The sequence below is a fragment of the Anastrepha ludens genome, chromosome 2 (genome assembly GCF_028408465.1).
Source record: "Anastrepha ludens isolate Willacy chromosome 2, idAnaLude1.1, whole genome shotgun sequence".
Taxonomy (NCBI): Eukaryota; Metazoa; Arthropoda; class Insecta; order Diptera; family Tephritidae; genus Anastrepha; species Anastrepha ludens.
The window spans coordinates 14,606,236-14,618,821 of NC_071498.1; the positions used below are offsets into that span (position 1 = coordinate 14,606,236).

Here is a 12,586-nt window from a genome sequence, read left to right on the forward strand (position 1 = left end):
TAGTGCTGCCAGAGGCTTTTGGGGTCAACTCAGAGAATGAGCCCGGCAAACACTGTTTTCGCATTTTCACGGATGGCTTCAGGACCGAGCACGGCTGCGGCTCTGGGCTCTGCGTGGAATCCAGCGGGCCAAAACTGCACTTTGATCTTGGAATGCATGCATCTGTGTTTCAAGCGGAGGTGTATGCTGTTCAAGAAGCGATGAACTTTGTTGTGGAAAACCGATGGGGAGGCAGATCTATATGTGTCTGCAGCGACAGCCAAGCTGCGCTCAAAACCCAGTGGTAGTCCTGTAAATCGGGACTGAACTATGTCGGTAGACATAATACCCTGATGCTAACATGGATCCCGGGACTGGTGGGTATGGTGGGTAACGAGACCTCTGACTCCTTAGATCTCCCTTCTGCATCCATCAAAGTCACGGTTAGCAAATGGGTAACTACAACCCACAAGCTAGCTTGGCGGGCTTAGAGAGGATGCAGATGGACAAAACTGATATTACCTGTCATGTCCGATTGACTGTCACAAACCCTTCTGTCGTTAAGCAGAAGGGAGTGCAGACGGCTAGTTGGACTGATGACGGGCCACTTTCTGTGGGCGAAGCACCTGGAAAGATTGGGCATCTCAGACAGTGTAGTTTGCCCAGCCCACTTCCTGTGCATCTGCCCCGCCTTCGCTCGAATCAGGTTACAGGTCTTTGGCACTGATATGTTAAGAGCGCCTACTTTGGCTCCTTGGCACATCAAGATCTACTCAAATTTCTTCGGAGTTTGGGTAGCTTTAAAGAAAATTAAAAAGGAATCCAAGTGTAGTACAATGGACTAAATTAATGTCTGAGTGCTGCGCTTGGTAGTTCTCCCGACAAAAAAAAAAGAAAACGGGAAGGTATCTTTATAATAAAATAAACATGCTATAATTTATATTAAAAAATGGTGTTTTTCTTGGAATATCAAAATAACACCTCCTATTAAAAAACCCTTTAGCTTTTTAATTTTGTTAAGAAGCCCATCATGACATACCTTATCAGAAGCCTTGGATACATCTAGGAACATAGCGGAGTACACTTTTTTCTTTTCGAAGGCATTTTCTATAACTTGAGTCAGCCTGTGGGCTTGATAGATTGTTGAATGTTTTTGGGGGATTACGCGTTGATATCAGATTCCTCCGCTCAATAACTTTGATAAGCCATTTAGCAATAATTTTTTCTATTACTTTTGATAAGATGAGTTGGAGTGAATTGTGGCTTATTGAACATGACCACCTCGGGAGTTTTTCAGTATATATGAATGTGCTTCAATTTGCATGTAGCATTCACAATTTTAGGTTAATTTAGTTAGACTAGTTGGTGGGAGCTGTTTTAGGACTTTCCCCGTGATAAAGCCAGGTGACTTTTTGGACTTAATCGGTGGCGTCATGGTTTGATAGGCTAAACGGGTGGACGATAACAAACTTTTAAACGAACTTTTTTTGAATGAAAATGTCAGCTTTAAGTCACCGTACAATTTTAATGCAAATCAATGCATTTTATACCGTGAATTAAGATCCAATAAAGATATCTGACGAAAATAAATTATGGGGCAAAAGAACTGTGTTTAAATTCAGAATAATTATAATACAAATTATATTTCTTTTATAAGTAGTATCTCTATCACTTTATGTGTACGCTTAACTATGGAAGCAGCAACATTCAATCGAAAACCCACAGCCAACTACACTTTGCTCTATGAGTGTGCAAAGCTATACGCGTATAAGTACGAATTATTTCCCATTCCTTCTCATTAAAGAAGCTCTCAACCTATTTGCGTGTTTCTGCGTATATGTACAGGTACATACACACATACATAAATACACGCTGTGCAGCAAATTGAAGGGTCATACATATATACGTGTGCGTTTGTATGCAAAATGCTACAGAAGTAAACCTGTATCACTTTACGCTTTGTTTTCAATACTCACTGGAATTGCTGGGTAGACACGTATAGTTGCCGGAGTCACTGGGCACGACGCGTGCGATTAGTAATTTGCTGGTTTTCGTTAGACGCTCTGTCAGTACGTTAATACCACCACGTTGCGAGTAGTTAATTAGTTCACCATCTTTGTACCAGTAAATGTAAGAAGGTGGTGAAGGCGCCTCTTGGTCGATGCAGGTAAGATTAATGTCACTGCCGCTTTGAAAGACCAATTCTGGATTTGCTAGGATTTTTGCTTTGGCCACTGGTAAGTAGATAAAATGAAGTGAGAAGAGAAGAGAGGGCATATGAGCAATGATATTAAAGAGAAAAAGTTATGTAAGTACTAAATAAATAAATGAAAAATGAGTTAGTTTAGTTTTACGCTGAATATATTTTACAGTTACGCTTGACAAATGAGTTCGCAGCGCTTTTTTGGTGCGAATTGTAATTAATTTAATTTCATTTATTTAAGAAATAAGGCTGTATGTGTAAAACTATTTTATAATAAAGCATTGCTGTAAGTTGAAAGGTACTTCTAATGACGGTATGAAATAAAAAGTGTGTGTAGCGTAGTACACATAACAGCAGTGAAACTTTCAAGGCAGACAAAGAAAGAGGGCGAGACCTGAAAGAGAATGAGAAAGAGAGAGAGAGAGAGAAAGAATGTATATCTAAATAAATTCACAACATTTGCAGAGAATAAAAATAGATAAAATTTACAATAAACGAAGAAGAGTCGACCGGTGTAGGTAAGCGCCCGACACAAACCGTGGCAACAACGCATGCTACTCCGAGCGTTTATCACCCGTACAAGCGCAGCGATTCCAGGGCCGTAGCAACGACACTAATTACCGCAAGGCAATTCCAATAAATCCGACGCCGGAATGGATAGCATTTTATAGTACGCACAAGCACTAGCCAGGAAACGGAAATAAGCGCCAAAAAGTAGGCACAAAAAAAAAACGCCAACAAAATTGGGACCAAAAAATGCCCCAAACAGAAGGCACCAAGAAAATATAACGCTTAAAAGTAGGCACCAAAAATATATTTCCTACAAGTATGCACCAACAAACAAACCCCAAAAAGTTGGCAGTGTAGTTTCTCGGTAGAAATTAGCAACCAACGGAAAAAGCCAGGAAAAATGGCCTAAAGTGTATCTAAGATATATATATGAGGTATAGCTCTCTCTCTCCTTTTCCTCTACGTTATATCTCTTTTCACTCTCGCGGAACGAAAATGCCCAAAACGTTGCGTGGCCTTGAAATTTTACACTCCATTCTCGCTCGTCCACCGACGCCTAAAGAGTTTCACTTTAAAAATTCCACATAATTTGCAATTAAAGAAAAACAAAAATCACAGAATATTTGTGCGGTTGATCAGGCCCATTTGGAGCAAAATTGACTACTAAAATATCTGATAAATGGAACGTTAATATACAATAATTTGGTTGATGTTTTTGTAATTTTGTAAATTTCGCGTCTTAAATTATTAATAGTATCTGTTCTGCTTGCAAAGCTGAAACTATGCTAGTGAGACGTGAAGGAGAAGAGTGAAGATGTCGACATCCATTCCCCAGACGGCTTCGTCGCGAAGAGTTGTGTCAGAGGATTTTCGCCACCCGCAAGTTATTGTATTTTACTGTTGAATAATCTTCGATCCAAAGATTATATGTGTGCACATTAGGGAGGTTCAATTGGTAATTAAAAAATATAACCGATCGGCAACTAAGGAATTCTACTGACAATTCTGAACAAGAAGGTCCGAGAAGCATAACTGCAAAATGGATTTCGAGCCTGCTTATTTCTAATTTTAGTTATTAGCTCCTGCAGTATTATTTCTTAATAATTATTCCTTAATAATGTTGATTAAGAGAGTACGAGAAAGATGTGTTCAAGGGGGCAAGGTATCAGAGTACATGATTTGGAGGAATAAGTACTTAAGGATGGAAGGTAAAACCCCAATATACAAATTTGTATGAAGACCTGTTCTGACGTATCGTGCAGAGAAGCTAACTGAAAATGCAAAAAACAAAACAAACTCTGCGTAATAGGGAAATGCAAAATTTATGATAAATCGCAGGCAAAACTTGTCTAGATTGCATACAAAATGACGGAATAAGGGAGGAAACGAAAGCTGCTGGCATTGTTAAACTTGCAAGGACCAGAAGACGAGCTTGGAATGACCATAGAAAAAGCGCACCCAGTGATCGAGTAATAAGGATTGCTAGGGATTCTAAACTAAATGGAAGACGGTCACCGGGAAGACCTCCAAAATGATGAAAGGAGAGCTTCACATCTGCATCAATTGAAGAATAATAAAAATATTTTTTTTTATTATTTTTTGTTGGTTTTTATATTTATTATACTGAATTTCTGATTTTAAAGAATTTTATATTTCAAGTAGAACAAGCAACAAACCATTAATAAAAGAAAAAGAAGAAGGATATGCAACGCCTTGGGTATTTTCTTTCCGCGAAAGAGAGAAAAGATATAACGTAGAGGAAAAGGAGAGAGAGAGAGCTATATATTAGATACACTTTAGGCTATTTTTCCTGAGTTTTTCCTTGAGGTTGCTAATTTCTAGTGAGAAACAACACTGCCTACTTTTTGGCGCTAGTTTGTTGGTGCACACTTATAGGAAATATTTTTTTGGTACCTACTTTTTGGCGTTATATTTCCTTGGTGCCTACTGTTTGGTGCGTTTTTTGCTCCCAATTTTTTGGCGTTTTTTGGTGCCTACTTTTTGGCGCTTATTTCCGTTTCCTGGCTAGTGCTTGTGCGTACTATAAAGTGCTATCCATTCCGGCGTCGGATTTATTAGTATTGCCTTGCGGTAAATTGAGCCTTTGCTGCGGTTCCGGAATCGCTGCGTTTCTACGGGTGATAAACGCTCGGAGTGGTGCGCGTTGTCGCCACGGTTTGTGTCCGGCGTTTACCTACACCGGTCTCTGTTTTTTGTAAATTTTGTCTATTTGTATTCCCTGCAAATGTTGTGAATTTATTTAGATATATATTCTTTCTCACTCTCTCTCTCTCTCTCTCTCTTATTCTCTCTCTCTCTCTAATTCTCTCTCGGGTCTCTCCCTCTTTCTTTGTCTGCCTTGAAAGTTTCACTTCTGTTATGTGTACTACGCACCTTTTTTATTGTATTTTGTTTTTTAAGTTCGATAATAGATTTTTTCCGTTGGCTAGGCCATGCCATCCGACTCTGAAAGTATTCGTTGCAGTACCAGCTGGTGGTAGCAGTAGAAAAGTAGAAGGACTTAGCTTCCCTTGGTGTGTCCAAATGTTGTCGGTTAGCACGAGAACGAAACGACTGGCACTGTTTTTGATTTATAGCGCTTTATTATTAACAACTTATTTATTATTACTAACAACCTTATTATCAAGCAGCCATTTTTAACTTTCAGGGCTTGGCTTAAATTTTATAAATTTTTTTATTAAATGACACTCCCTTTAATTAAGTACAAATAAATCAACCCTTGAACTCACATTAAGGTCCTCGCCTCAATTTGCTTGTGGTGTTTTTTGTGTGTTTCTTTAAAGGCGTGTAAAACAGAAACGAAAAAAGATTTTTTATTTTTATTTTGAGTATTTTATTTTTTTATTCATTGTTAAAAAATAAAAATTTCTTTTGGTCACACAAGGTTCGTGCAAAAGGTGTCAGCCCTCGAAAATAGGTTTTCACATGGAAAAGCAACATAGATTTAGCCGGTTCTACTAAACCGATTTTAATGAAATAAAATTTAAATGACGCAGAATTGATGTCGCTATTGTATGAACTACGATTCGTGGGGAACAATTTTTTAATTTTTTTTTCGGACTTTTAAAGTCAAAAAAAGTTTTTCATGTTAGATCGTCCACCATTTTTTCAAGTTTTTTTTTTTAATATCGCAGCTCACACGATAACGACATTCATACTGAACAAGAGACTTTTTGTCTTTTTGATTTCAAACACCTGTGAGTCCCGGAAGTCGTGTCGCCAGCGACATACCTTTTTTTTGAAGACCATTTTTTGGAGGCTGACAAATTTTTGAAGAAGAAGAAAACTTTTTGAACGTCTGACCAAAAAAACGATAGATTAAAAAATAAAATAAATAACAATTTTTTTTTTTTTAATTGAATGTCTCGAAAATGTGTTTGAAAAGTTTTAAATGCCATCTCTTTTATTCAATTAACATAAACTACCTAAATAATAATATCCTTAAGTATCTGGACGATTTTCCCGGTAAAGCTGTTCTCTCTGAATATGAACTATATTTAAATATTTTGATTTGAGCGCCACCTGTTGAGTTCAATTTTTTTTGCAAAGTAATAAAAGTTTTTTAAGCTAAAATTTTTTTTTTACAATTCATTTCCTGTAACGGGCAAAGCAATTTTTTTTTTTACACTAAGCCAAAATATTTAACATTGTTCAACTTTTTTTGCATAAGTTTCTGTATCCATCTGCAAAAACTCTGTCTTTATTTACACTCTCAGAAAAGTCGCAGTATTTATTTTTAATATTTTAAAAATTCAAACCACTCCTCTTCCCCACAGATTACAATGTTAATGGCATAAATAGTCTTTAAATTTCCGTAGTATTTTCAGCTTCCAACCGCATTTGTTTATCTTTTGGAAATTTAATATGCAATACATTGTCTTTTCCCATATAGTCTGTTGAAATGCAGCCATTTAATGCATCCGCTTGGCAAACGTGTCTGTGTGCACTTCCTATGTTTTTTTTGCACTACACCAGCATACGTATTCTCTTCGCCCAAGCTCTGATAATGGGATTCCCCTTGCAAAGAATATTTAAAAAAACAGAGCGAAATCTGCTCTGCTGACACCCCCCTAAGATGCACGAAGCAAGCACAAACTGGAGGAGAAATTGCATTTTCCATTGTGGCAGAGTGCAGAGGAAAGGTCAAGCAAAGAGTCATCCTGCATTTGCGAACGTCGCCTGCAAACAAAGCATGCCACCAATGTGGAAAGTGTGAAATGTGCTTTGCTTTGCTCTCCAAATGCAACACAAAATTTATCCTCACTTTCGTGAAGCAACGAATCTTTTGAAATCACAAAATCGCAAATGTAGCGCCCGACACAGAGCCACGCTAACAAATAACTAAGCGATTTAACCGCAGTGAAACTTGTAGTGGGGGGAAAAAAATAACAAATAAAACTAAAAAAATAAAAATAAAAAAAATGTAGCTCTACATGAAAGGGGTCCTCAATGTAATTTTGCCTTATCATTCGCCACTCTGCCCCAGCGCTCCGACTATGTTGTTGTCTTATTTTGTTATGTGTAATATTCGTTAGTAGTTTACACTTGCTCAGCCGTTTTTCGCTTCATTTTCTATCCAATAACTGTCAACTGGCATTGCGCTTTTTATTTGGCCCTTTTTTCTTACACTACTACACACAAAGTTGGTTGATGTGGTCCTGCAAACTGAATTAAATAAAAAGGGGACACATATAGGATACGCTTGGAGCACATACTCGTATATATATGCACATCTGTATGGATATGTGTGCCAATGCACAATCGCCCTTGCAGTTGCAACGACTTCAGTATAAAAAAAGTAGAAAGTTCCGCAATCACAATAGCGTTCAATGGCAGTCGAAGCAGACAAACAACCCTAGCGAATCGGAAAGTTTATCGGGGAAACAAAGCTAGCGCAGTTTGTGGGGCAATTGCACGAAAGGCAGATCTTATTTAGATAAGGCAGCAATACATTTTTTGACAAAGCTAATATTTTTTCACACTAGTAAAAAATTTCATAATTTAAAGTAAACACTTTAAATAAACGCTTAATTTTTTTGGTATAATCCCATATGGTCACATTCAGTAAAGCTGATCAAATATACCTAAATAAACAATTAACTAATTAGCATTAAATCCTTTGAGTATCTATAATAAATATGCGTAAAAGCCGTAAATGACGAGTCAATTAGTTAATGAAAGTTAGTTAAATATAACATCGGTGTTGCGCGTATTTTTCAAGCGCGGCAGTCGTATTGTTTCAAATTCAAACACAAATTTCCAACAGCGTCCGTACGCTTTAAAACTTTTTGTATTTCTCTCTTATTTCTTACGACTACCCCGATTTACACCAAGTGACACATATTTATAGCTAGTCAGAGTGGCCTGATATTACAGTTAGATTTAGTAAATAGGGTAACTGCGGGTATTGTGGTATAGGCGGGTAATGTGGTATACCAGCTTTATTCGAAAACTAAAGACGTGGAAATAACGGGACCAAGTTAGATATTTCGGCATTCTCAGAATCTTAACAAAGCGTGATTTGATTTGTGTTTCGCAAGGCATACAGTGAGTCAGTTGTAAAAAAATCGCGTGGTCGTGTGGTTGACATTTTTTTGTGCTCAGTGGAAAATTTCTGGCAAATTAAAATCCTGTGCTTTAAACTGCATTTATCCATCGGGAAGTAATAAGTGAGTTTAATACTAGTGAAGCATATAAGCAATATTTTTGTATATTTGGTCGATATTTAATTATTCAAAATTAATTTGTTCTAACTCTAATGCGGCTATTGTGGGATAGGTAAAGGCGGCTAAAGTGGTATAGTGTACCATATTACCCTCTCGATCAAACAAATGCCGAAGAAAGGTGAAATACCAAAATGGAAAGCAGAGGATATGAAAAAAGCTATCCAAGCGGTTAGAAAAGGTGAAATGGGTATTCTCTTGGCTTCCAAGACATTTAGTGTCCCCCATACCACTCTGCAGCGCATGGCAAGAAGCGAGAAATCCATCGAGGAGCTGTTGACAACTAAACTTGGCCGGGCTCCGATTTTAACAGCGGAAATTGAGAATGACTTAGTTGAATATTTACTAGAAATGGAGTCAAGGTACTGGGGACTAACACGCGCAGACCTGCGGTCATTGTGTTTTCAACAATCCACAAAAAACAACATTCCCAATAAGTTCTCCGTTATTAAAGAGTGCACTGGCAAGGATTGGCTAAAAGGCTTCTGTAACCGACACCGAAATGTTCTGAGTTTTCGAAAGCCAACTGGAACAAGCGTCGACCGTGTACGTGGTTTTTCTCGAGAAAATGTTGATATATTTTTCAAATTGCTGGAAGAAGAAAACGCAAAACATAATTTTCCGCCTTCTCGTATCTGGAACGTTGACGAAACCGGAATATCAGTAGTTCCTTCGCAACAGGCACAAATAATCGCTCGGAAAGGAAAAAAACAGATTGGAACAATGACTTCAGCTGAGCGAGGATCGCTTGTTACAGTCATCACTTGCATGAGCGCAGGAGGTGGTTTCGTACCCCCATTTTTCATCTTTCCACGAAAAAACCATAACCCTCTTCTAATGAAAGACGCTCCCCCTGGCTCAAGCTCGGCGTGCTATTTGTCTGGATGGGTTCAGATTCCCATCTTCACGAAATGGTTGAGGCATTTTTTAAGCGTAACGAAACCATCTCCGTCTGAACCTCTGCTTCTTATATTAGATGGGCATTATAGCCACACACGCAATATAGAAGTTATTGATCTAGCTCGCGAACACAATGTGACTATACTTTCTTTGTGCCCCATTCAACACACAAACTTCAACCGTTGGATCAGGCTTTTATAGGACCTTTTAAGAAGTACTATAATGACGAAATAAGACGATTTATGCGTGAACAGGGCAGAAAAGTTACACATTTTGATATCGCAGGACTATTTACTAAGGCTTATTTGAGGGTTCAAACTGGACAAATTGCAATAAATGGTTTTAAAGCCACGGGAATTTATCCGTTTGATAAACATATTTTCACAGATGCAGATTTTATAGCTGGGAACTCATCATCATCAGGTACAATTCAGTTTTAAATATAAAAAATCTTGCTAGATATATTGTCTTCTCAGAGGATCCAGTTGAAACTATAAATTCAACGACAGAAGAAACCCCAAGCGCATCAGCCATGGAAATTGAGCCTGAAATTCGTAAGTTTCGAAATAAAATCTATGGAAATTTTAGGAACGCTACGAAAAGTGTATTCCCAATCGAAGTGCTATTTTTCTTTGCGATTCTTGTAAGTAATATTGTAAGTAATACTCTTACAAGTGCTATGAATTTTATTGTTGCGTTTTTTGTCAATTGAAGCTTAAAATATTTTTGTTCAATATGTTTTAATTCAGTTCATATTCCTTTTTTAAATGGTTCGCAATAAAATTTTAGTTATCAATCAAAAGTAACTGACTTATTATTAAAAGCATCATATGCGGGTAATGTGGTATACTATACCACATTACCAGAATAAGGTATACCACATTACCCGCCAATTTCTTCAAGGGCTTGTTTCCGTCTTTTGCAGTACTTTCTTAAATATTTCTGAAACTCGCGGCTCTAAGGCTTTTGAAGCTAGGTTTATTTGAACTTAATAACGGTAGCATATTATTGATAAATTTTCATTCAAATCAAATAAAATTTAACGATTTTATAGACGAAAATAAAATGGGTATACCACAATACCCGCAGTTACTCTATGTAATAAATAGCAATAGAATGTATGATACTGTAATTATGCTTACTGTATGTATAAATGCAAATAATGAGAGATGCTCATAACATAACAGAAATAAAGTGCAAGTGAGAAAGAATGCGAATATGAGAATAATGGCAACATACAAAAATAAGAGAATGATATTTACTGCTCGGCCGTACTTTTCGTCGGTAACACTCCCTTGCCCGTAAACAAGTCTGACAACACATGTTTCCTTTACTAGGTACCGACATCTAACACCGCTACTTTTGCAATCGGTCGATGAAGAATGCCTGATTTGGTTTCTACCCTAGCGCTCCGAACTTGGCCATCCTTCGCTTTTACCACATCTACAATTCTGCCTTTCGGCCAGCAGTTCCTCGGCAGGTCTTGGTCTGCAATTACCACGACATCGCCAATACGTACTGGGCGTTGTTTTGTGAACCACTTGGTACGTCTAGAGATGACCGGTATATATTCCTTCACCCATCGATGCCAAAAGCGGTCAGCGAATTGTTGGGTCAATTGCCAACATTGACGCAGATTGACGGTGTCGCTACATATTGGCTTGTAGCCATCCGATGACCCAATCAGCAAGTGGTTGGGAGTAAGAGCCTCGTCGTCACCATTTTCCAAAGAAACAAATGTAAGCGGGCGGGCGTTCAGGATAAATTCTACTTCATTCAATGCACTTCGCAAGCTTTCATCGCTGAAACTTGTTGAAGGTAGTATTTCATAAAGCACAGTTTTCACTGATCTCACAAGCCTTTCCCATGCACCACCCATATGGGGGGCGCTTGGTGGATTAAATCTCCATTTTACTCGGTCGAAAGATGAGGCGATACCATTCAAATCGATATTTTTCAGACTCTCGCTAATTATTTTTTCAGATGCCTTGAAATTGGTGCCGTTGTCCGAGAATATCTCCCTGGGATAGCCGCGTCGTGATATAAAGTTGCGTATCGCCATGATACAGGAACTGGTATTTAAGCTGTGGGCAACTTCGATGTGTATAGCGCGAAGCGTTAGACATGTAAATAGAACGCCCCATCTCTTTTCTCGCCTTCTTCCCACGATGACAAGCAATGGGCCAAAATAGTCGATACCTACATACGTGAAGGGCCTCTCGAAAGCGGCAATCCTTGCAGCCGGCAGCGCTGCCATTTGTGGCGGCTGAGGAATGGAGCTATGGTTTTTACATTTTTGACACTCTGCGCGCACTCTTTTATACAACACCCTCAGTCGATTTATAAAGTATGTACCACGAATTTGATTGATTACAGACTCATGCATCAGGTGATGGAAATTTTCGTGAGCCCAACGCACTACTAAAAAGGTGACATGATGAGAATTAGGCATCACTATAATATCTTCATGGTTGTTGAAGTGTTCAACTCGACTTTTGCATCTTATTATGCCATCTGTGTCTAAGTAAACGTTTAGAGTAAAGAGTTTGCTAGAGTTGTCAATATCTTACCGCGTTTGAGGCACCTGATCTCTTCACAATATTCAATGGACTGAGCATACCTTATAAGAAGACATTGAGCTTTCTGAATCATGTCAAAGTCGATGGATGTTTTCCGTTGCCTTGCTAGCACAACTGAGCGTAATCGGTCGACGTAAAATAAAAATGTAGCCACAGCTCGATACAAACGTTTCCAGCTGGAAAAGTGCTCCACGTTCAGCATCAGGTTGTTCATGTGTTCCTTTTTCATATGTAGAACATAATGTTTAATTTCCGAATCGTCGCACTCCTCTAAGCTTAACTCTTCGCACTGCGGCCAAACTTCTGCGCTCGACCTTAAAAAATTTGGGCCGGTAAACCACAATTGGTAGCACTGACGTGTAGTTGTTTTTGTAGCTAAATCAGCGGGATTATTTCTCGAGGGAACCCACCGCCACTGGCTTACGTTTGATGCCTCTAGAATTTCGCCTATTCTATGCATCACGAATTGGTGGAAGTTTTTAGGGTCCATTCGCATCCATCTTAGCACCGTCTTTGAGTCTGTCCACCAATATTTCGACATTATGTTAGTACGTTGCGTATTGCTTACCATATTCGCCAGCCTCACACCAATTACCGCCGCCTGCAACTCTAGTCTGGGTATCGATAATGGCTTTAGCGGTGCGACTTTGGATTTGCCAGCCACTAGACTA

General features: G+C 38.5%; 1 protein-coding gene across 1 annotated transcript in view; it reads right to left on the reverse strand.

Moving 5' to 3' along the window:
* LOC128855229 (fibroblast growth factor receptor 3-like) overlaps positions 1–12,586 on the reverse strand; it is a 68,501-nt gene that overhangs the window by 18,410 nt on the left and 37,505 nt on the right. Inside the window, exon 4 of the mRNA XM_054089949.1 lies at positions 1,956–2,213. Coding sequence (XP_053945924.1) covers positions 1,956–2,213 — 258 coding nt within the window. The remainder of the gene's footprint in view (positions 1–1,955; positions 2,214–12,586) is intronic.